This window comes from Limulus polyphemus, unplaced genomic scaffold, assembly GCF_000517525.1.
Source record: "Limulus polyphemus unplaced genomic scaffold, Limulus_polyphemus-2.1.2 Scaffold588, whole genome shotgun sequence".
Classification (NCBI taxonomy): Eukaryota; Metazoa; Arthropoda; class Merostomata; order Xiphosura; family Limulidae; genus Limulus; species Limulus polyphemus.
Genome location: NW_013666198.1, coordinates 423,841 through 449,542, shown reverse-complemented (window position 1 = coordinate 449,542; position 25,702 = coordinate 423,841). Strand labels below are relative to the sequence as shown.

The following is a 25,702-nucleotide window of genomic DNA, read 5'->3' as shown; positions in this document are numbered from 1 at the left end:
TGGACCATGTACTTACGTCTGTTGGATAACTTTTTACCCAACTATCACCAGAGATTAGATGGATCGTCTTGTGGCACCAACCAGGTTAGAAAAAATCCAATCTGTTTCAAATTATGGGTAAAATAAAACTTAATCGATTTCAAAAACTTTCTAAATTATAATTCAATACATTTCATAAGTTTCATGAAACAGAACCTAATCCTTTCCAAAGGCTTTATAACCCAAAACCCCATCCATTTCAAGAGCTAGGTAAAGCAGACCTAACCAATTTCAAAGAATTGGTAAGATAGAACGTAAGTTACTTCAAATGTTTGATAAGACAGAATCCAGTCAGTTTCAACTGATTAATAATTTAGAATGTAAAACTTTTCAATGGCTTCTTGAGCTTCTGTTCAATGATTTTTGCCTAATTAATTTGTAATCGAATCATACATACTAGATAAAACAATTGATATAAATTAGAAAATGCATACATTTTTCAGGTATCTTAATTACTTAAACACTACGAAAGAGATATATTGTAATTTTGATTTTGTTACGTCGATTTTAATAATTTAAGTTTGAAAGATTCCGTGTTTTGTTATTTGCCTCTTATTGAATTCTTCATTACTATGATTTATTCTGCAGTTTTTTTAGAACTGTATTTTATAATATAATTAAAAATTCATACTTGCAAGTTAGCTTTGACATATCGTCACACCAGTGAAATATTCTATTTAGGTTTGTTCAGGTGGTGTTTGTTGCAGTTTATCGACTGATGATGTTCACATATCAACGTGCACGAAAGGAGTAGCTAGGGGTAACTACTATAAAATACATTTTGTACATTTGTTTCTTATTGATATTTAATTATGTATTAACAATAAATATGATTAGTACTGTAAAATAAGAGTGATCTTTAAAATGTCTATCATCATACAGTAACTTATTACCCTAATATTTAATGATTTAGATACTTCCTACACTACTATTTATATTTAAGAAATGATTGCTTTTTTATGAATTGAAAATTAAAAATGTCTGAGTTTTTTAGAGCTTGCCTATAACTACCAAACCGATTCAAATACACGATCACAGGTTTGGTTTGTTATGAATTTAGCCTAAAGGAAAATTAAGATAATATTATGAACACCCGGAATCGCTCTTTTCTAAATTTCTTATATTGCTTTCTATATTAATTTTCATCTTATGCAAATTAGAATATTTAGTTTGTTGTTCTTGTGTTTAATCAATATAATTTTTTCCTGAGAAACGGTTCCATGTTTTTCGAATTGTGTTATGTATTCTAAATCTTTGTCACGTTTATATCTAGGAAAATATATTCCACAGAAGACACTAAAAATTATTAAGTTGTAGTGTAAAATATTCATCAACTTTCACAGAAGAATAAGATGAAAAAATAAACATTTAAAAATATTTTAACGTGACATTTCCATTGTTACTCACTTTTTTAATGGTTGTATGAGTATTTTTCGGTTATCAGTTTGTATTTGTAAGACGCTATAATCCTCGGGTAAGCCGTAAGCCGAAACCTCGGGTTTCAATAAAACAATTTTTCTAGAATGTGATTAGTCATTTTATGGTAAAATGTTTCAATGTTCCTTTGCTGTGTAAAGTATAAAAACTGATACAACTGAAGAACATTTCTTTTCTTGTGGGAATACCAACTGGAAAGCCCCCCCAGTGGCACAGCGGTATGTCTGCGGACTTACAACGCTAGAAACCGGATTTCGATACTCGCGGTGGGCAGAGCACAGATAGCCCTTGTGTGGCTTTGTGCATAATTAAAAACAAACAAACCAACTGGAAGACATTCACAAATACTAGAGACTGTGTTAGTGGGTTATGTCGAATTTTTACAATTTAACTAAGCATCTATGTAACTAAAACTTCCCGAGCAATTTTTTTATTCGAGAATTTATTTATGCTTCGTGATACTTACGGACATTTGTACTCCATTTGTTTTACAGTATTTCCTTGAGTGCCAAGTAAGATGTGTAGACTGTGTTAGACGCACTACTAAGACAGTGAATGTGCTGAATGGCACTTCGTGTTTCATGGTAAGTAAATTTTCTAAGGAGTAAAATTAAACAAACTTTAATCATGACAGAAAAAATTACATTCATCGTTAGGTGCATTTTGTGATTAACATACGCTTAGAATTTTTAAAGATATAAAACTATTAAGTACTAAATCTTTCGTTGGTACACGACTAAGGAAAAAGAGAAATTCAAATATTAGGCTAAAAATATAAAACATTCATATCAATCATATATTTATAACGTATTATTAAAAAATATATTTAACTTAGCACAAATTAATTAGCACAAATATTTCTGTTCATTTACAGTATTACTCAAAATGAATTTTGATTGATTTAATCACGGTATTTGAAATATATTAATGTCTGGATTCAAATCTTTGTCGCTCAGAAATTTCCATAAATACATTATATCGTTAAATTTATTTGTTATAAGCGCAAAACTACAATGGGCTGTCTGTGCTGTGTTTACCATAGAGAATCGAACCCTAATTTTAGCGGTTAAATCTTTCAATCTTATCACAGAGTCACCAAGAACTGTACAGTAGTCCAAGTAGGAGTGATAAATAATTCATAACATTTAACTCTCTTTTATCAGATTTTTATTTTTTAAACGATCATTGTATGTAACCTCAAAATTGTCTAAACCATTTATAAGCTTTATAAAGGTGTTTAGTTTGAGTTTTATATGCTGGTATTCGTGCGATATGTGCTTTTAAAAGACAAATTATATTAAAACTATTACAGTTTGTTTGTGATTGATGACATTATTATTGATAAGTCGGGAAATAAACTACTTCATAATCGTTTTAAGTCAAAATTGTTTTTAAATTTTGATGTTTTGGGGAAAATCTTTGTCTAACTTTGATAAAAGTATGTCATTTTCATGAATACGTTCAGGAAGGAATTTGTACTATATTTCTACTCTGTAAAAAACAAGTCGCTTTGCCGCCAGTTATCCACTAAGGAAAAAATTCCTTTTTTGAAAATTACAAGTGACCAGTTCATGCAAAAAATTTTAGTAGCGATGGTTATGTTTTGTAGTGGTTATCGTGCCCAACGATGAGTCCAAAGATGTATGGTGTGCACCTCACCCCTTTTCTCAAAAAAAAAAAAAAACGAACAAAAACAAAAAACGCTCTCCATACTTTAGATCAGTGTGTGTGCGCTGAAAGGTGATGATCAAATCTTTCTATACGTTCAGATTAGAGTAGTTTAAGAATTGGCGGCTGGTGTTGTTGACTAGTTGTTTTCTCTTTCTAATCACTCAGTTCTAAAGTAGAGATGAATATGTGCATGTATATTCCCAGGAAAAAATCTAAAACAAAGAAGCAAACCCTAAGTTTCTAACGCTAAATGGGATAATTTTAAGGGGAATATAGAGACTTAGGATGTTTTATTACAATTCGAAATAATATGTTCCACGGTGGGACAGCGGTAAGTCTAACGATTTACAACGCTAAAATCAGGGGTTCGATTCCCCTCAGTAGACACAGCAGATAGCTCGATGTAACTTTGCCATACAAACACACACGAAATGGTATGAATAGATAAACACAAATATATCTATATGTACACTTATGTTTCTGTTCAAATACATATGTATTCACTTTACTAAGTAGTTTATAAAATACTAACTTCGTGCTATCTTGCAGGGTATCCCAACTTGTAAAAGTGGATGGTGCAGACTTTAGATACTTCGGTATACGTTCGATTAATGGGAAATCATAAAAGGAGATTCTGATTATTTTTTCATCAAAACTTCCTATTATTCCTGGCATCTTTCACTATATTATGTTTAAGGATTTATAACCGGCACATACGTTACTATAGACAAATGTATTTACTGTGTACCATGAAATAAAAGGTTCTTACATGAAAATTGTTTGTTTTGATTTTTTTTCATCACCGTAAACATAAAACAACATATTTTTCACAAATGTATACTTAAGATGCATGTAACGTCAAAGAAACTGCAAATACTTATTTTTAAAATCTCCTCACTAACGTTGCTTTGTTGGCATTTTATTTGTTTGTGCAAAACCTCCTTTCATAGACTGAATTTAAACAAATCTTTCAAACGAAATAATTGTAAAATCACAAGGCATAATTCAAAAGTCCTCGTTGCTTAATTTATAAAGTAGGAAACAAAAATGGAAATATCTAGAAATATACGATAGGAATTTAAAATTACTTTTTCATTCATCTAGAGAAAACCTTTTGTCGTATTTTTCTACTAATTTAACTGTTTTCACTAAACAAATCGAGTTTCATAATAACAATCAAAAGTGTTATAACGTACTTTCTTAGTATATGTGTACTAATGCTAATCGTTTAGAAAAAACATATTCTTCAGTCCTTAAACATTTACTTTTTAGCTTCTTTTCTTTTTAAATTCCAAAGGTGTAAATATAAGATTACTCTACGATATTACACCAGTACAAAAAAAAAAGACAAATGCCACTAGTATTAAGAAAGGAAACAAAAATAAATGGGATTATGCTAAAAAAACATTATAAGAAATTGTTTAGTGTGTTGACAGTTAACGATAACATTAAACAAGCCCCCCCCCCCAGTGGCACAGCGGTATGTCTGCGGACTTACAGCGCCAGAAACCGGGTTTCGATACCCGTGGTGGGCAGAGCATGGATAGCCTATTGTGTAGCTTTGTGCTTAACTTCAAAAACAAAAACTAACATTAAACAAATCTTCTCGATATAACATTTTGTAAGGAACCTGATTAACACACCTTTGGATACTTATTTAATCTTTTTTAAATGATTATTTACTGTGAAAAAAAATTGTGTGATGGACAGCATGATATAACAGAAAACGATTGAATACAGTGATATTCTCATACTCCAAAGATAATAAAAACAGATGTCAGATTAATAAACATTTTAGCTCGCCGAAGTATATGATTTGTAAGACTTTTCTCGTTGATATGGAGATCGAGACGCGTGTAACTACGTCCAGTGAAGATTCATCCAGCTTCTCTAGTCTATTCAGAATAAATTTAAATATTTGATTTTCCTCGAGAAATGTGGTGAAAATAGATTATTCTTAGTTTCATCAACCTTAAGTCATACAGGCCATAGCTGTATTAGAACAGCATTAAGTACAATTACAAATGATCAAGTTCTTAATTCGTATTGATTAGCAAAAAACTTAAAAAACAAAACAAAACAGAAAACACTCGAAAATAAATTAAAGTGGCTTATCCAAAGAAATACTCTAAATGTAGGGACTCCCTTTTACCCCCTAATCCTGCTGATAATTTATATGAACACTTAAATAACCAGATGATCAACTTCGGGTTAAAATTTTCTACTTGAAAAAAGAAAGTCTACAATGAAGAAATCTTTAGTGAAATGCAAGAAAGGATTTGTGATCTAAATACAGTTTGGCCAAACACCAATTAGCTTCGAAGTTTACAACGCTTTGAAAACTAATCATGTTTCAAACCATAATCTAACGAAATCAGAAAAGAGTGCTCAAAAGTATAGTTTCTCGACCAACTGTCCGTCACAAACACTTGGCCGTTCAGTGGGACTTCACAAGAACAAACAAAAACTGACAAAATATTTACAGGTAAATATTAGTTGTTTTTCATTGTACCCCCCGTAGTTTAGGGAGGTAGCGAACCGGTCCTTGGTATCGAAAAGGTTGAGAAACGTTGCTCTAAATGACTCGCAGAAAATAAAAATCGTACTATAACTGAAGCTGACAAAAATGTAATTTTAAACAAAACACAGCACAATGACCATGTCAATAAACAGTTATGTGAGGGTTCATATCCCAGTCTATTGTTTGACCCAACCAATTTCGACACAAGTCAAAACAAAAATCAAGAAAATTAAAATTCTAAATAGAAAAAAAAAAGTAATAATTCTTCATCTTCTTTATCATTTCTCCCAGACCCTAGTCTCCCTGAAACTGCACGAAGAGGGTTTATCTTTTAAAGAAATGTAGCTTGCAACAGTAGCTCAACCTATTCTTTAACCCAAAATTTAATTAACAGACTAGCATCACTAAGTAAATGTATGGTAATAAACTCTAAAGAATATTTTACTAAGGTAATAAATAAAACAGAAAAAGAAAAACAACAACATATGGTGTCCTTCTACATAAAAATTATATTCATCAAAGTTTCAACAAATAGAGCCCCATACTCATCATCTAAAAGATTAGAGGATGATTCCCCGCCTAAGGTAAGATATCAACTTATACAACGAGTTAGAGTATAGCTCAGAAGCCCAAAACCATGGATGATTGTGAACATAAGTTTTTCAATGATTTGTATGAAAATCTTGTTCTGTATGCACTATATGCATGTTCGCTTTATCTCCTGGTGATAACTACATTAAGCACTTTCATGAAAACTTAAACTCAGTTCATCCAGACATACGATTCATTGTAGGCTTATAACACTAAAAACTGTGTTTTTAGCACAGAACGTCCATTGTGTAGTTTTGTGCTTAACAACAAACAAACCGTTCCTTGAGAATGACAAACTTTGCCTATTGCAGCCAAAGTATTTGATGTTTTGCCAATTATTTAATCATTTGTGCATTATTATACTGAGATATTATTATTAATTTTTATGTATAATCATTGTTATTTTATCTACACAAAGACAACCGGTTATTACATATATGCATGCACAAGTGATTTTTACTTTTACAATGACAATTTTCATCACATTTGTGAAATGGTGGACAACCTTCTCATATGCTTCAGTCAGTTTCTTGGATATTCCTACTTTTATTTTCTTTTGTTATCCTCCGAGAAATGTAAAAATATATCTATTTTTGCTTTGCTAGATTTGGTGAAAATCAATATCGTAAATTAACAAAAGAAAGAAAAGTAAAATGGTAATGTAAACAGTCTAAAGTAAATGATAGTGATGATAACAGGAAAACAGGTACAAGAGAACAGGAGCTGCCATGTAATGAAATAAAACTGAAGGACGAGGAATTATTACATAAAAATGGTGTTGAAGAAATTCAACTGAAGGAGAAGGATACCCTCAACAGAAACAGCTTGATGAGATACCTATGGAATATATGAAAAATGTAAAAACGAAATTAATGTGATATGTGTAAACTGCAAAAATAACAGCAGGTGAATATACATCAAATAAGATTGATGAGTTTATAAATTCTCTATTAAGGCTTACTAGAGAATTAAACGAGTTAAAAGAGCAAAAAATAATATACTGGAGACTGAAAATTTAGAAAATAGTGAAAACAAATTAGATAGGAAGCTTGTGAGTTAATTAAATCAATATTCAAGGAATTAAAATTTGGAAATAAATGGTTGTCATAAGAACCAAGAGAAAAATGTACATGAGATTTTGTAAAAAACTACTATTAAAATTCATATAAGAATCTAAATATGACATAGAAGTTGCACATAGAATATCAACTGTTAACAGAGAGAATGAAACCTAATTGTGTATATAGTGACATATAGGAAATGAAAATGAGGTAATTAGAAATTTAAGAAAATATGTTAAATAGATTATAAAACAAACTTATAATAAACCAGGTAAAACCTTTAATATAAAGAGAAACAATAATTCCTTGTATTTATTTCCTACATGTAATAAAGAAGTGAAAACTATAGTTATGAGCCTAAAAAAATCAGAAAAGTTCAGGAATTTCAGTAAGAAAAGTAAAGTATACATTATATCATAAAATCATTGGCATATATTTATAACAATGGGAACGTTTTCAGAGGAGTTAAGAAAGGTTGTAGTAATTGCGACATACAAAAAAGTGATAGGAATAATTATATGAATTGTAGACCTATCTCAACATTACCTGTATTTTCTAAAGTAGTAGAAAAATAGTAAAAAGTAGGTTGACAAGATTTTTAAATAAACACAATTATTTCAGTAAAAATTAATATGTATTTAGTGAAGAATTAAATACTGAGGAGGCATTCTTAAATTTCACACAAAATACTTTTGAGTCCTTAGATAGTGGTGAATAAACACTGACTGTATTTTGAAATCTGGAAAAGGCATTTGATACAGCATCAGATAAAATGAAAATTCTACAGATAAGAGACATTGTTTAAAAATGGTGTAAATCTTATTCAATAATATGTAACATAATTATATCAGTCAACTTGAATATTTAAAATCTTCAGTAAAACTTAACTGTAATGATATACTTCTAAATAACTGGTTTATTAAGTTCTGTATGGTACTTTTTAAACAACTTTTAAATATTCAATAACAATAATAATCTGCTTTTATATTTATGTACATAAATGCTGATGTTTATACGTCTAAGAAATATTTGTACACACTGCTTTTATAGTCAGTTACTTTTTATATTTCCAATATAAGTAACACATTGAAAAACTTTTTCAGTTACTCATTAGTCAATGTAAGAATGCCAATCATTTGGTGTTGTTAAAACAATTCTGGTGCATTAATTCAAATGTGAATTTGTGGTACGAAGATACTTGTCTAGTATTTCTTACTTTTTTTAGTTACTAAGGTGGACAGTTCAATTCATCAAGAATCTTCAGGATTGTTTGTATAGTTTTAACAACAGAACATTGGTCAAGGAATGTTTCTAAATTCCTATTTTCTGTAGTTACTTATTGTTCTGGGTCATTCCCTTTTGGTGTCACATGTGCTTTCTTGTGGGAAATATTGCTGTAAAGTAGATTACATTGACTGAAGTTGACCAGGGATCTTTTCAGCAGCAGATCAAGTGATATCTTAATAACATTACCTTCATCATTTTTCTATTCAAATTATCAACAGTGGAAATGCATGTATACTAGTCCAATCTCTTTTTGTTCTTTAAACTCAGTCAAAGTTAGAATTCAGATTTACTCCAGTGTCAATTCAGCCAGCAAAAGATATTACAGTTACTGATCCTTTCAATGTGTGTGCTATGTTACTTCAATATTCTCTTGGCCAGATAAGACTGTCTATATATACATAAAACCCACTCTCTGTTTGTAATGCTCTCTTTGTCATTAATGCTTGACTATCTGTTGGTAACATTTAAATTGACTCAGTGGTTTATCTCCAGCAGAACCTCAGTCAAGCAGGGTTTTTTTAATAACTTTTTAAATTATTAATTCATTATATTTAGCGTGAAATATTACAATATTGGGAAAAACAACAATAACATGACAGTTTATTAATATTTGTTAACATTTGATTGCAAAGCCTGGATGAAATCGTGATTATAACAGTCAACTATCATGTGGAAGTCTCACATTAGAATCCCAGTGAAGTAGGAATTTTATGTTAAATGTTATTATTTTTTATATATTTATTTCTATATTTACAACAAATACAATATAAATTAAATGAGGGATAATATCATATTACATAATAAACACCAGTGGCTGTATGTGTCAAAAAAAACTTAATTATCTTTTTAATGAAATAGATAGTGCAACAATATGTTGTTACTGATGTTTTTCACCTTAAGTAAGAGATTTTTAAAAATGTAGTCAAAAATTTATAAGTATATTTTAAGTGAAGTTATACCTTCATGCATTTACTCTTTACCAAAAATTTCATTGCCTTGCCATCACAATTAATAAATCATAGGGTCAGACATTTGACCATGTAGGAATATTTCTTTGAGAACCAGTTGATGTTTTATTTTGCATGGTTCAATCTATAAGGCTTTCAAGGCTATCAAGAAGAAAATTTGAAAACAACAGAAAAATATACATAAGTCATAATTCAAATCAAGGACCACTTACAAAATGTTTTTTTGAAATACTATAAAAAGGATAAACATTCTTTATACATACATGTTACTATAATTAATGAATTTTTAGGAAATATTTTCAGAAAACATATATTTAGATATAATTTCCAGAAGAAAAATTAATCAGCATTTAATGTCATGTGATGGCAGTCATCTAGTCTACTATAGAGCACAAAGAAATGATTAGAAATAGGCAACCTCAACAATTTTCTAAAACACATGTTTATGCTAAAACTGCATAGAAACTAAATAAATACATTTTTTTAAATTCCTATATCACTAAAACCAGATATGAAACGTGATAATCCTATATATCCCAACAATGTAGCATACTTATTTTGATCACTTGTATCTATTAACAAAAAACACTAGTTAATTTCCAGGAAAAACATCAGACCATTAAAAAAACTGAAGGCTACTGAAAATATAGCAGAATCATAGAAATAAAATTTTCAATGAACAGCTTACTTAATGTTACTTATTAACAATTAGTATACAGGATTAGCATTTTAAATATATTTCATTAGATAAAAAAACCTTATCATTATTAAGTAAGAAACTTATGTCATACCCTGTTTTTTCAGATTTTATTTTTCCGTATTATGATAAAAAAAAACACTTTGAAACTAAGTGCTTGAGTGCCTTGGACATTTTTCACAAAGGCATGTGGAGATTTTGACTTCTTAAGAGAGCATTCTGGGAGAGTAGCAAGAACAATCAAAAAGAAATATCCATTTTTTTCAGGGTACAATGTAACCTTCTCTGCTTCTTGGTTTTTGTATAGCTATAAAATCTGTAAAGAGAGCTTGTCCACCAAGAAAGTACCCCAAAAACTAACTTTATACAACCATTTCATAACTATCTCTTATGGTTACAGTTTTATTGCTACTTTTTTTATGTAGTTAATATAGTGATATTGAAATGGTGTTGCAGAACCATTTTTTTCTGTTGTATATTTCAGCTTACAGTTTTTGGACGCTGTTATTTTATAAGAAGAAAAAAAATTGTTTTGCAAATACCATCTTAATACTTCAATATATGATCATATGTTTCATGTGTATCAGTAGGTTATTAAAAATAAGTTGTAGTAGATATACTGTTCACATAAACATATTTAGTTGGTAGTACGATTATAAAATTACATACAACTTTTGGCTTATTTGTGATTTTCAAGCTGTGATCATTCCAGTTTGTGTCATATCTGAGCTGTATCATTTCCTTCAGTTCAGCACTAATGCAAATTATCAATTCTAAAACAAAATACTGGTTCTCTAAGCGATTATGTGTCTTTATTATAGAAATTATATAACAATCCACATACTTTAGTGTAACTAGGTTTCTATTAAACAGTGACCTCAGTTGAGATTTTACAAATTAATATTGGAGTTGATTTTATAATTATGTTCTAGTCTTTGTGAATTAAATACTACAACATTAGGCATAATGCATTGAATTTATCATAGGTAGCCAACAACTGAACAAAACATGTTAGTATTTGCTGTTTCAGTTTGGGTAATACTAGTTAAAGTTCATAACTATTTAATAAAAATGCTTATGTCACTCACTATAAAATACTTGTTGAAATTTATAAAAAGGCATAAAACTTTGACTATAATTGTCCTTCTATTCAAACAGACATTAAAAAGAAATATGCAACCCACAATGTCAGAGCATGTGTGTGTATGTGCATATTTAGTAAAAAACATTATTCAATAGAATATGAAACTATCAAAGAAAGGAACAAATTAAAACTTATCCGTAAACAGTAAACATTTGTTGTGAGCCTTTCTCAGAAAATATACATATATCAGAGAAAGCAAGTGAACTGATCATAACTAAAAGTATAATATCATTATTATGGGATAACTTACAGTTGATTTGACATAGACAACAGCCAAAAGCAGAAGAAGGGGATATCAGAATTATCAAATGAAGCCTAGAAACTGTAGTTATAAAAGCTTTTAAAGTATATTTGTGGTATATTCTACTAAACGGTAAAGCTTGATCATTGCAAATAATAAAAATTGTATCAAACATGAAATTTATTATACTCTTTATGAAAGAAGGAACTTACTTTTAGTGTTACGTTTTTTGTCAAGTTGCCTTAACATTATTCTTAATAAGCTATACTGTACATTATCAATCATAAGAGCAATTATTTGCACCTTCAAATTACTCAACATACAAAAATTTATACAAAATTTGCTGTTTCGGTACTTAGTCAATATTCCTCATGCAAATAAATTGGATATTTCATATTGTGAACAATTACCCAATATATTGTTATGAAAACAGTGCATACAGTTATATCCAACGCATTTATATTACTAATTTATTTACGAAGATGCAAATTTACTCAAGCAAGCCAAAATGAAAAACGCCTACAAGATGTATTTAAATTTACAGTTGAATTTTTTTTAAAACTAGTTGACATGGAAACAGATTTTAGTATAGAAATTGAAAAAATGATTAAAGAATAAAATACATGTATATTGTTGTGATTTTGAAATTTATATTGCTCATACTCTTATAGAACCTTAACATCAGTAAAGTTGTTCATATTATTGGTTATATCTAGTGTTACTCTAAGAAAAATGTAACTTTTCAGAGACCTGATCAACCACATATGTGAGACACTAAATCATGCTTTTCTTTATAATACTAAAACTATATCTTTCTGACATGTTTTTTGAATATATGAGTGTCATTTGAATGGAAATGTAGCAATTTAGTAATTTAACTGCATATTCTGTATTAAAACAATAGAAAAAAGTGAAATAAGCTTTCAATAAAGAAAGAGAGAAATATATGTTAACATTTAATTAAAGTACTTTTCCACATTTAATAATGTGGATAAATATATGTAGCCCACTACAAGGTAAAGTCTTTGTTTTTTATTGTTTTATCAAGGTGATGCATTAAGTCTCAAAGTATTAAAAATAAACAGGTCTTAGTTTATAGTTAATATTATGTACACAGACTAATAAATTCTTGTAAATAAAAATTTGTTAATAAATATTTTTAAATACTAATAATTTCTAGTAAGTGTTGGAAAAACACTAAGTTAAAAACTGAAACATAATTATTCTGTTCTTTCAACTCAAAGTATCAAAGAGAAAAAATTACACAGGAAGACCCATCTTAGAGATGCTTGACTTTCTCCGTTTCTTTCTATTTGTACTTTCTGAGACAGTGTCCTGACTATCGCTGACCTCAAACATGGATTTCTCCTGCACAGAAAAAATCATCCTTAGTGCATTTGATATATGATCCAAGACATTTTACAATTAACATATATTTTATAAATCATATTCATATTGGAATTTCTACTTTTTAAACACTATTTTCTATTGAATACACCCAAAACTTTTTTTTTATATTTATGCACCATAGTGTAGATTTGGTACAATTTTTTTTATATTTTGATCAAATGTTTCTGTACATGAACAGAAAAAGTATTAACACTGCAATTTGTAAAACAAAGTAAAAGTTAATATAAGACTTAACTACAAGCTTAAAGATTGATTTTTTTTGTTCCAAAATATATATACTGAAACACACTGTAAAGCAACATTGATAATATGTTATGTCAAATTACAAAAATAAACAACTGTTACCAAATTTTTCATGTGTGTTGCTTTTGCAGTTATTCTATAATAAGTTATGCCAATGGTAATTAAAAAATATTTTATCATACCAATAAATTAATACCCTTTAAATAATAATATGACATATGTAAGCTGGGATAGATTACTTATGGAACTAGAAAAACAACTTTGATTTATACACATTTTTATTAGTCTGATTAATGATAAAATTTCATAACAGACAAATGCTTCTACCTTAAGTCTGTTGAATTTGAGCTAGATTTTCTGTCATATTACAACTTATTGTGAGATAGTAAATTCTACTTTATTTTGTTATGGTTTTTTTTTATCATTCGTTATTCCTTCAACTACAAGTTGAGTTCAACTACAAATTTTTAGTTACCTTGAAGTGCTAACTCACCTTCTGTCTAGAACATGTTGATTTTGAGTACGTATGTATGTATTATGAAACTGACACAAGCTTCCCCTAGCAGTGATGTACAGATATTAATGTTATGAAAGATTATATAGATTTATGGTAATAGCTAGTCACATATAATGTAACCTCATGGTCTAACCACTTAATAAAAAGCCTTCCTTGATCTTGAAAATGAATTAGTTCACGAGATATGGTTAGAAATAATTATTGTTCTTGATAATGGTTTAAGATTCGAATATTGTGTTATTCTCTGGTGAATTATATTTTTTCTTCTTCTGGTTCTGTTTCCTAATTCTTTTGATGTTTCTTGAAATTAATAACATTGTGATTTATGTTGTACTAATTATTAACATTTGTACCTAGTCCTGGCTAGGCACAAGTTTACTAATTGTGTTTTGGAAGTGATAAAATTTTCATTCTAGTTGTTTGAAATTTATATTTCAACAAGCTGTTTTTATTGACTCTGGTTGTAGCAAAATTTTGTTTAGTCCATTACGTGATAACCATGGCTGTGAAACTTGACTGTATTAATTTTGTGTATTGGCAAGTATATTATCAGTTATATCTAAAAAGGATTCTAAATTTTGAGGTCTTGTAGTTTGTTTGAGAGCAAAGCCACATTAGGCTATATGCTGTGTCCACCACAGAGAATCAACCCCTTGATTTTAGTAATGTAATATTGTAATCATTTTTATAGCTTCACTTTTCATTAAGATATATACTTGCACCATTTTATTTTTCAAATGCTTAAGAATCAAGAGACAAATAAATAAAAAATCAAAAATTCAATGTCATCCTCATTGTAAGAAGACCCTGGTTAGCTTGTTTGTACCATGAATTGAAAGATTCAAGGTTTGCAGCTCATTACTGATGGTCATAATCCACTACTCAATGAGTCAAGAGTAGCCTAAAAGTTAGTGATGGGTGATGTTAAGTAGCTGAATTTCCTTTAGTCTAAAAATATTAGAACAACTATTTGCAGATGTCCTTTTATGGAGCATTACACAAAAAATATGAAACACATTCTACCTATGAATACCACAATGAGAACAAGGTGTCTAGGCAAGGGTATTTAAAGTTATTTGCATTTGTTGAGGTACTATCAAATCTGGCTCAATATGTATCTTGGAACTAAATATACCTCTTCATAAAAAAAAATGTTCCTGTGCCTTACAATCTAGGAACAAAAAATTTTTAATATTATACTTTAGAAATATGTTATCACCTCTAGAAATCTCTTTCTGGTATCTTTAGTTAATGGATTTGAAGACGTTTTGCTGTTCAGCAATGAAAGTTGTTCTGTTTCATCTGTTAAACTTTCTATCTACAAGTAACAGAAATAAAGTGCATCTTACTGTAAGGTTAAAAACAATTTCAGACACCTTTTACTATAGAACTAGAAACTTCTGATTGAAAATGCTTATTTACTGCATCTTATCTCTTTCAAGAAATGAGATTATGTATAAGCTCTTCCAAAAAAAATTCTTACATAACAGAAAATGTATTCCTGAAAGCAAAGCAATACTTCAGAACTATGGTTGAAATATAATAGAACAAAGTTGGTGAAAGTCTGTGACAAAAAAGTAAAATGTAGAGGCTACAATCAATATATTAAAAATTCTAAAGTAATAACATCTTTGGAAAAATGTTTTTGCACACTTTGTTTTAAACAAATATGCACATGCCTATGCCAAGTTCTTGATTTCCCTCTTGGAGACCCTATTATAACTATATTAAAACAAAATGTGATATAACATCATTCACACTACCCCCTCCCCACAAGTTGTTGCCCAACAGCATATTATTGAACAATCAATGCAATTAATATACATTCAAATAGTTTCACATTCAGAGTTTAATAACATAGAGTTCATTGGAAAGTTCAATGAGTTTGGTTAAAACTGTAGTCGTGCCATCCCCTGTCTTCTCAGCTTCTCTCAAGCTTCCACTTCTGCTCTTCTCTTGCATTGATCTTGTTGTAGAAATTCACTATGCTCCTTCTCATTATCTTGCAAGTTATCATTATAGTTTATCTCCAGTGGAAAAAAAACTGAATAGGACATTTCAGGAAACTGCATCTTACCTTTTTGTACCAAATTCAAATGTAACTCCCATAGTGAGGCCATCTGCTCCAGTGATGAACTGCTCAATCTTACCAAGTTTCTAGAATCCTCTAGAATAATTCCCATCCTGGACTAACACAATATCTACCTCTCTTACACTTCCAGATCCTGTTATCTTGCTAATTCAGCTATAGGAATTTCTGAGTCCCAACAAACACTTGTTCATCCATCTTTTCCAAAAGTGCTTCATAATTTTACCAAGGTGGGTCAATCTCTTGCTCAAGTTCACTGAAGAAACCACAGAGTCCATAATTCAATAAAATGTTGGAACTCTTATCCAGTGAACTCATGATCCTTTGATCACAAAGTAGATAAGATAGTGTAAGAGGTTCTTCAAGATCCTCCAATGAAACATATGAGAGAGGACAGGAGTTAAAAATCATTTCTGCTTCAGTCACCACAGTTGTAAGCTTATCAGATGACAGATTAATAGTACCAACAGTTTCCTCAAATGTCTTTTCAGAGACTTCACCAATCTCTGAAAGGTATTTCCTCACTAAGGTCCCTTCTCCAAATTAAATACCCATTTGAAGTGCTTACTTAATGGTTCTTCATGGGTTTATTAAATTCCTTTGATGCAGATTTAAACATTTTTGTATTGTTACAAACTATAATTATAGGGACAGATGTACGAGCAATGAATTTCTGAAAATATCATAAAAGTAAGACTTGGAACAACTTCCAGATGAACAGCTCTGAATTATTTTTTCTGAGCATTTTCATTTAAGAGAAAATAAAAAATATCATCTAATTATCATATAGTGCTTGTATTTATTGCACTTCAACCAGCTTGACAGTTTAGAAAAATTATAAATGTATATTTTTGTGGTTTTTATGGCTCTATTCAAATAGGCACCATCCTTTCCAGATCATATTTACATGTTCTGAATGATAATTAAATGTAAACTCTTTTTGTACTGGATAAAAGTATTTATATCCACACTAACAGATCAATACATAATTTATATGGATACTAGTTTCAACATTTCATATATCCTCTTCAGGTATTGTGTATTTACCAATTATTACCTGACAATTATTCTTGTCTTGCCCATTAGATATTTCAGATTCAGGGTCCTCCATACTTAAAGGCTGCTTGGTTGGTCTCAAGTATTTTGGGAAAGCTTCAGAGATAATAAGTTTCTTCTTCACAGTCTTTTTATATCTATTACTAGGATATATATATAAACAACTTTTAATATTTAATCACTTTCATATACATCTTAAATTTATTTTTACCCTAGATGGTTGAACATCATTAAAAGCACTTCAAAATAAAAGGCAGGTCCATATCTTAACCTTGACATAGGATTTACATTGTTAATTGTTCTGAAGTTTCTCTAAACCTTTTAGAAGGTTGCAGACATTTACTCAAATTTAATAATACTGAAGAGTCTGGTAAAATATAAAAAATGTAACTTTACCTACTTCTACTTGTTGATAGTTATAAAGAAACTGCACACAGTCCACTTGTTTTCAAATAATACATTAAAACAAGTCAAACTTATATATAAATGTTTGTTACATTGTTAGTTATCACAGTTTTATCCAGAGCTTTAAATAATTGTCTCTTTTTTGGCAAAGTCCACACAAGCTGGTTCAGTTATTTTGGAACACAATTTGACAAGATGAATTATTCTCTCTACTCTGTTATTACAATATAATCTGTGATAATTTCACTTTAAAAATTGCCACTATATACTCTTTATGGCTAAACTCTCAATCACGCGTTCTAGATCTATTTATCAAACTAAATTTTCATTGCATATTTATACCCTTACAGAGGTCTAGAATGTTCCACACACTACTAGATATTATTATGCAATAATATTCAAATAAAATAAAAAAAACTGAAGGTTCTGGTAACATGATGCAATAATATAACAATTACCAATTCATAACTATTGAACTACACAATATATGAATCATAAACAGGTATATAAACCTGCAATAAATTATTGCTTCTAAAAATAACTAAATATACATTCATGGTATATAAATTATCTAATTCATAACACTCACATGAAACTGAAACAGTAGTGTATATCTAGCATGCTCCTATCTTATATGTGAACTGGATTTTGTACTTTTGTTTTACAGTTAACACTTTTTTCACAAATTAAATATTTGTCTGAAGCTGCACTTGTCTGATTGAATCCACCCTGGTCTATTTCATTATTTTAACATTAAAAACTAGAAATATGATTAGAAGTGGCTATGCTTTTACTACAAGAAATTCCATTTGTATTATCTAATAGCTTCTCATTTTTCAGTTTTGTTAACAACAGTGTTTTAACACTTACCACTGACATTTTATTCCAATTATAATGTGATAACACACACATAAATATAAATATCTTTTACACTAAAAATGAAAATTAGTAACACTCACTGGCCTTTGCCTGAAACAATATAACCTTCTTTTTCAAGTCTTTTAAGGATACAAGCAACAACATTTTTATCAATGTGCAGTTGCTCCTTCAGATAAGCAGCTTGAACATTAGTCAGCTCACTACACAAGACCAAAGTACGCCGCCAAATACATAATGCCTGTAAATTAAGATGTGTTTTTACATACTGGCATTTAATATATTAATACAAATGTAATATTTCAGTGTCACACACTACTGTATGCAACATACATCACATTCTATTATCTTACAATATCAAGTGTCCAGCTCTATACATTTTTTCTTATTATTTGTACTAAAAGTTTTAGTTTAAGTATGGGTAAGATGAAAATAATGAAGAATTAAAAAGTAAACTACATGAAAGGTAAATAACTTAAAGCAAAGAAAATTATGTTAAATTATGTAATTACCAAGTGTGTGAAAAAGAATATTTCCTTCAAAACTGTTCAACACAAATTCCATTTCTATTTTGGAATAGGAATTTAATCATCAGTAATTTAATCAAAAACAGAATTATTAATTAACCTAAATAGGTGATTAAGTTACAGATAATGTTAAACCTAGTGATATTTCAAACAACATCAGTAATCTCATGGACACATTAGTATATAATATTAAATGTTTTATTTCCTATTTTGTAGTTGTATTCTTAATTTTCTCAAAATTATAATGAGACAAGATTTTCTATTTCTCTTGTCTGTCACTTTCATTACAATGACATAATAAGCACTTCAAAGTCAAACCTGTTTCTCAACTACAGGGAGACTTGACAAGTAATGGTCAGTTAACTGGTTTCTTTCATTCTTCTTACTTGCACACTCTTCACATATATGCCAAACTGGTATATTCTCCTCTTTCATTATTCCATAGCACATCCCATGCTGCAAGGCATTACATTCTGCACAAGTAAGCATTATAGGATCAACCTGCAATGAGTATGCTTGAATTAATTTTATTAAGCACTTACAAGTGAAAGACAAAAGGATCAAACATTTCAGTGTTCTTTAATATACAGTTGTGTTTTCAGACCTGTTTTACCTGATCTACTTAACAGAAGCAATATGCAATGTTCAAGCACACATTTTGCTTTGTTTTCCAGTTTTACAATAATTATATTAATTGACCTGCCAAAAGAATAATAACAGATAATAGGTGCTTAATACATAAAATCAATGACTTATTTTCTCCAATTTGTTTCCATTCATGATAATCAATTTCCAGAGATAAAGGGACAATGGAATTTCAGAGAATAAGAATTTACAACATACAGTTTCAATAGTTATCATCATTATAAAGCTGGTAAATTTAGTTTGTAGTATGTTTTATCATAAACTACATGCAGGTACAATGAAAAAACAAACAAACTTATAACTGAACCATAGTTTCATATGTACAGTAAGGTAGACTAAAATAATGTTAGATCTAAATTAAGTTTACTTTTAATAATAAGGTGTAAATTTTAAATAATAAGTTGGCAAACAACAATATAAATAACAAAGTGATAAAGACATAGTAACTTTAGCCTAGCTTTTTTGTATAAAATTATGCACAAATCCTACCTTTTGTAAAGAGCAAGGGCAATTTACTAACTGCTCTTTAGTGCCCATAACACTGCACATGGCACCATGACTTTCTTCTTCATGTAATAAATACAAAAAATACAGTTTTTAGAAATGGAAATATCAAGCAATGTCTGAATGTGTGTAATAGTGAATGTACAAAAGTCTGTGAAAAAATAAACAGTAACAGAATTAAAATGAAAATGTATTACATCTTTATGTATACTCATAAATTTGGTGCATAAAGTTTTTACATATATTTCTATCTTGCTACATATAATTTTGAAAAAATTCTAATTCAAGGACCAGAGTTTTTCAATTACAAGTGATTTCAACTTCAGAATAATATAACATAATTTACTAATTGACACAAATAAAACTATAACACGATTTTTCTTCTTTTTTTTTTACTCTAGCAGCTAGAATAAAATGCTTGTAAGTTTTCTAGAATGTATATGTATATATATATATAATATTACTGTCCGTTGTATGTCCATGTAACTTCTTTGCAGGGTGTGAATGGATCTTCACCAAAATTGGTATGAAGATTCATGGGGAGATACAAACAATTTTTCAGTTTCGCAGTTGTTATGAGCATTTTCACATTTTTTTTACCACTACTTTGCCTTCTGCTAATGGATCTTCACCAAATTTGACATGAAGGTTTGTTGGTTCATGCAGAGATACACGCAAATTCGTGGTTTCACATTTTGTGTTTTACATATAAGGGAAACAACTTTTCATGTCCTAAGATAACCTTTCATTAATCATGAATTTACATAACTTCCCTCCAGGGGACAGGTACTCCAGCTAGTAATGAATACAATTCATATATGTTAATTTATGGTGTAACATGTATAACACTTCTGGAAAATGCTTTGTACTTTCTTTTCAAAAATAAATTCCTTTTTATTGTTCTCTTCTGAAATTTAATTATCTCAATTCATTTATTAATTCATACTTTCAATAGCAAAATTTCAACTATCTTTATACGAAACATATATTTGACAAACATTTTATTCATTTTCACAACAAGAAATTATGGTTTGTAAAGCAAATAATGAGTTTACACTAAAAATGTTTGTTAAGTAGTCCAACAATTCCATTTAATTACAATAACCTTCAAAATATTTTAGAAAGTAAATGTATAAAAACATTAACAAAAATATTAATCAATAGATTCTGTCTTCAATGACACTAATTACTTTTTTTAACAATTATTATTTCCATAAATTATTTGTAACGAACATAATTTTAAGAAATACTATACTTTATTAAGTGCAAATATACTTTTTTAAATAATAGTAGGTTAAATTGATGAAACAGCATCTTGCAATATTTTTACACTGATTTTACTTATTTACAAATAAACTATTTGAGCTATTATTTATCAGTTTCAAAAATATTTATCATTTTTTGTTCTTTTTCATAAGAAGAACTGTCTATTTGTCTGCTAATATTCTTTAGTAACTGATTTTCAGTAAATCTTATTAAGAAAGATAAAAATAAAACATTATTTTAACAGATATGATGAATTTTATGCATCTTCCTAATTTCTAATATGTTTCTAACCTGGTTTTGTTGGACTTTTAAATGGTACGGTATCACACTGTGGTATATCTTGTTGTGGCTTTCTACCTTCTTCTAAACTAGTAATAACTGAAGAAATTCCTACTGCACCAGTGGTATCTAACTGATGAAATGTTATTTGATAATAATAGCAAAAAAAATACCATATGGAAAATGTTACTGCTAAAAACAATACTTGGATTTTATACACAAAATTATCATTTTTGATGACAGAATTAGCTGAAATTTACATTTCCTTAAATACTGATCTGACTGATAATCAAATAATTAAGATGTGAAAATTGTACTTTCAGTAAGCTAGATTTTGCTTCTGAACATTACTATATTGTAACACAAAGTGCATGAAGAGAAGTTGTTGTGATTATAATGAGTCTATGCATGTAAGCTGGTTAATGGAGTAATTACTTAAGAAAGGCCATGTTATATTAATTTTGACATTAAATTCCTTGTATATGCAGCTTCTTGAACTTTTTTGCAAAGGTATGTGGTACACTAAAATAAGCCATACTGAAATGTCTAAGAATAAATGATTGAAGCATCACCTAGCCACAAAGTTTACTAACTAACTAATTTATAAATACCACAAAATGATCTTTACATAACATGTCGTTTATAAAAGACAAATGATTTGATAATTCAAAACTATTGAACAAATTAATTCCTTTTAATTAAAATATCAACTAAGAATATAGAATATCTAAAATATTGTCAGGCCTCTTAAGTCATATCACACTGCTTAAATAGTACTATTATGGAATCCCTTATTAATTCAGTAAGCATCACATCAAACATATCTTACCTGAAAAATCAAACAATCATCTTTATAGTATGCTTACCTCATAAGTAAATATATATTACATTTCAAATAGATGTATAAATTGCTCAAATTGCTTTCAAAGTTAGCTGTATTCTTGATAATATATGTACCAAGTATTTATAAAATTTCTATTCTATGAAATGTATGTGATTTCTTATTTACAAATAAATATTTTTATTCTACGACTATATGTTACATTCTATTTTCTTATTATAAGTTCATTTTGCTAAGTTTACAAAATATTAAAATTCTGAATAAAGTAGAACAGTATATGAATTGTCATGTCCAATAGCCAACACAGTTATGTGTTTATTCATTTCTTTGTGCTTTTCTGACTATTCTGAAATGAATTATTTACAAAATAATTTCCTATTTCAGTAATGTTTGTATGAAATATATAAAATTTTATTTTACCTTATTGCTACTGATTTTCAAACTTTATTAATTAAAAAATACTTACCAAAGTCTCACAGTCATTGTCAGGTTTTTCAATGTTCAAATCACTTGCTTGTAATATTTCCTTTTCTACAGTATGGCTTTCAGGTTCTTCAAATTTTTTTCTATCTGTTTTAATTCGAAGTTCCAATCTGACAACAAATATGCATATAATGAAAAATTACTCTTAAGCATACTTTGAAAATTAAGAGAGAAGCATTTAAGGTGCTGAGTACAGTCATGTAAAAGTCTTAGATAGTGTAAGATACAATTCCTGATACTATATAGACAAATGCAAAACTTAAAACATGCATACACATGTAGTAGATGTTAGATGTTACAATAGTTAATTTGTAACTATTAGATCAATAAGAAATCATAACTTTAAAATATGTTATTTGCATGTTGTACTTACGGAAGAGAGAAGACATTGGAAAGATAAGTTGTTTTACTGTTATAGATTTTGGAATACTATTTAATATTAAGATTATCAATTTTAGTGATTTGGGTTTAATAACAAAAAATTACCTAGATTTAGTAAGATTGGTAAATAAAAATAGTAGGGTTAAAATTTTAAATTAGAGCTTAGTGGTATAATCTGTACAACAATGTTAGAATAGGATTAGGACATGTAATTGTACTTTTTAGGCTTAACTGTAATTCATCTTTGTGGTAAGTCAAAAAACAGGTTAAATACAATGTTTTACTAAACAAATACAACCTAAAGACTACTTAATTGTCTCTTTGTGTTTTAAGGATTATCTTGTTTACTTGACTTTAGTCTAAATCCATTAGTTTTAAATTCAGCTTATAGGTAGGTTATAAATCATTGTATTATTACTGTTAATATTAGTATTACATCAACATCAAATAAAGTAAAGATTAATTATTTGTCACTGCTATAAAATTAAAGATAAACTTAATTAATTTAGTGTGAACATAAAGTAGTGATAAAAAACTGTAATATATTTTATTCTGAAACGTTGGGCTTCACAATAATAGTGTTGGCAATAGGCTACTGGTATTTACATTTTAGACTCGGAGCCATTTTGTGTATTTGCTCTAATAAAGGAGTTTATACAAACAGGTGTACAGAAAAGGTTTGATGGCAGATTTGGGGAGAGTGGACCTTCCTGATCACTGTACAACATGCAGTGGAGTCAAATTATGGTGTCAGTTTTTTTCCTAGACGTAAGTCATCTCGACAGTTCTTTTTCTAATATTTTATTTATTCCAGTGGACATCATAAAACTATTTAAGAAGTATTAATTAAAAATTGATTAATAGATAAGAGTATATGAATATTTAAGCCTCACTAAAAGAATAACTGAATATCTTAAGATCTTGTGTTTGTTCATATTTTTGCAGATTGAGCTGACAGACAGATGAAGAGAAACCATCAAATTTACAGCTTTCCTCAAAGAGGACACTAAAGTCAACAAACTTCAACAAATATGTAATATGTCAGAATGATATAGCAAAAACATTATTGAAGGCTAAGCAACAATCTATCACTAAATTGATAGATGCTCTGCAGCAGGGGGTCAATGATGTTCATGAACATCTGGGGAATGGTACTGTGCCACCACAAAATGAACAGATCCTGTGGCATCAGACAAGCTATGCATCCTATACCAGTATTGAAAATCTTAGTCAAATCAACAAAAGACGCAGAACATTATCCCCTCTATTCTCTGAATGCACTGTTGAACCTGCAGTCATCAGTGGACAGCTATCCCACTCATCAACCTTGCCCTTTGACTCATGAAAGTGTATATTCTGTTGAAAGAAATCACAACAGTTGTTGGAGGAAAATGAAAAGAAACAAGAAGAGAGATTACAGCAGTTGTTGAAGGAAAACGAAAAGAAACAAGAAGAACGAGAAAATAAACAAGAAGAAAGACTACAGCAGTGGCAACTAGAACAAGAAAGGAAACAAAATGTACAAATAGAAAAGCTTAGTAAATTTCAAAACGAATTAAATACATTAAAAGATGATTTATTGTCTTTTACAAAAGGAGGATACATTAACCATCGACTTAATCAGACCCAGACAATGGCAAGCCCCTTCCAGACCTCGCAGCTAAACTCTCATGCAGACATCTTCAATCCTGTTAGAAGTCACATCTCAGATATGAATGTCAGCAATAGGGGTGATCTAGTACAAAAGAAGCCACAGGAATTTGATGGGAAGGCACTGTGGGAAGCATATAGAGCACAATTTGAGCTCCTGGCAGAAATGAATGGATAGACGGAGGAGCAGAAAGCAGTATATCTGGCAATGAGCTTGATGAAACAATCACTGGAAATACTTGGACAGTTGTCAGCAGATGACAGGCACAACTATAGAGCACTGGTAGCTGCTCTAGAACTCAGGTATGGAACCCAAAATCAGTCTGAAGTCTACAGAGCTAGGTTTAGGATGAGAGTCTGTGCTAAAGGGGAGAGCCTGCAAGAGCTGGCACAGGACTTGGAAAGTATGGCATACAAGGCATACTCAACTGCACCATCCGATGTCCTCTAGCTGTTGCTGAGGGATCAGTTTGTAGACGCCTTGGACAGTCCACAACTGAAGCTAGAAGTAAAGCAAGCACACCCCTCTACTATACAAGATGCAATGGCAAGAGCTCTTGAACTTGAATCCTACGTTAAGTCCAGCACAGAGGTACCAAGGTTGGTACAGTCATCAGGATTCAATGCCAGAAAAGGTCAGCTTTCAGAGAGGTTTGAGGGACATTGCTGGCACTGTTACAAACCAGGGAACAAGAGAGCTCAATGCTGGAAACTTCAACACAGGAAAGATGCCATGTCAGGAAAAGCTGCTACCCAGAAAGGTTGTTGGAACTGCGGAGAGCAAGGACATATGAGGAGCCAGTGTAAGAAGAATACTACCAACAAGTCAGCCTCTGGGAGACCGGTAGTGGTTGGTGTTGAGGGATGCCCACC

At 29.7% G+C, this 25,702-nt stretch overlaps 1 protein-coding gene and 1 long non-coding RNA gene across 2 annotated transcripts in view; one reads left to right on the top strand and one right to left on the bottom strand.

Annotated features, from left to right (window-relative positions):
• The first annotated feature begins 735 nt into the window (after positions 1–735).
• LOC111085743 lies at positions 736–3,778 on the top strand. Its single transcript, XR_002610550.1, has 3 exons — positions 736–799; positions 1,971–2,060; positions 3,697–3,778. It is a non-coding gene; the product is annotated as an uncharacterized LOC111085743 (long non-coding RNA).
• A 9,139-nt stretch (positions 3,779–12,917) lies between these two features.
• The window catches only part of LOC106459292 (HORMA domain-containing protein 1-like), a 39,386-nt gene continuing 26,601 nt past the window's right edge, over positions 12,918–25,702 (bottom strand). The window contains exons 8-15 of the mRNA XM_013918903.2: positions 22,782–22,908; positions 21,487–21,607; positions 19,915–19,991; positions 19,099–19,281; positions 18,337–18,494; positions 16,974–17,115; positions 15,047–15,145; positions 12,918–13,025 (exon numbers count right to left, since the gene is read on the bottom strand). Coding sequence (XP_013774357.2) covers positions 12,918–13,025; positions 15,047–15,145; positions 16,974–17,115; positions 18,337–18,494; positions 19,099–19,281; positions 19,915–19,991; positions 21,487–21,607; positions 22,782–22,908 — 1,015 coding nt within the window. The remainder of the gene's footprint in view (positions 13,026–15,046; positions 15,146–16,973; positions 17,116–18,336; positions 18,495–19,098; positions 19,282–19,914; positions 19,992–21,486; positions 21,608–22,781; positions 22,909–25,702) is intronic.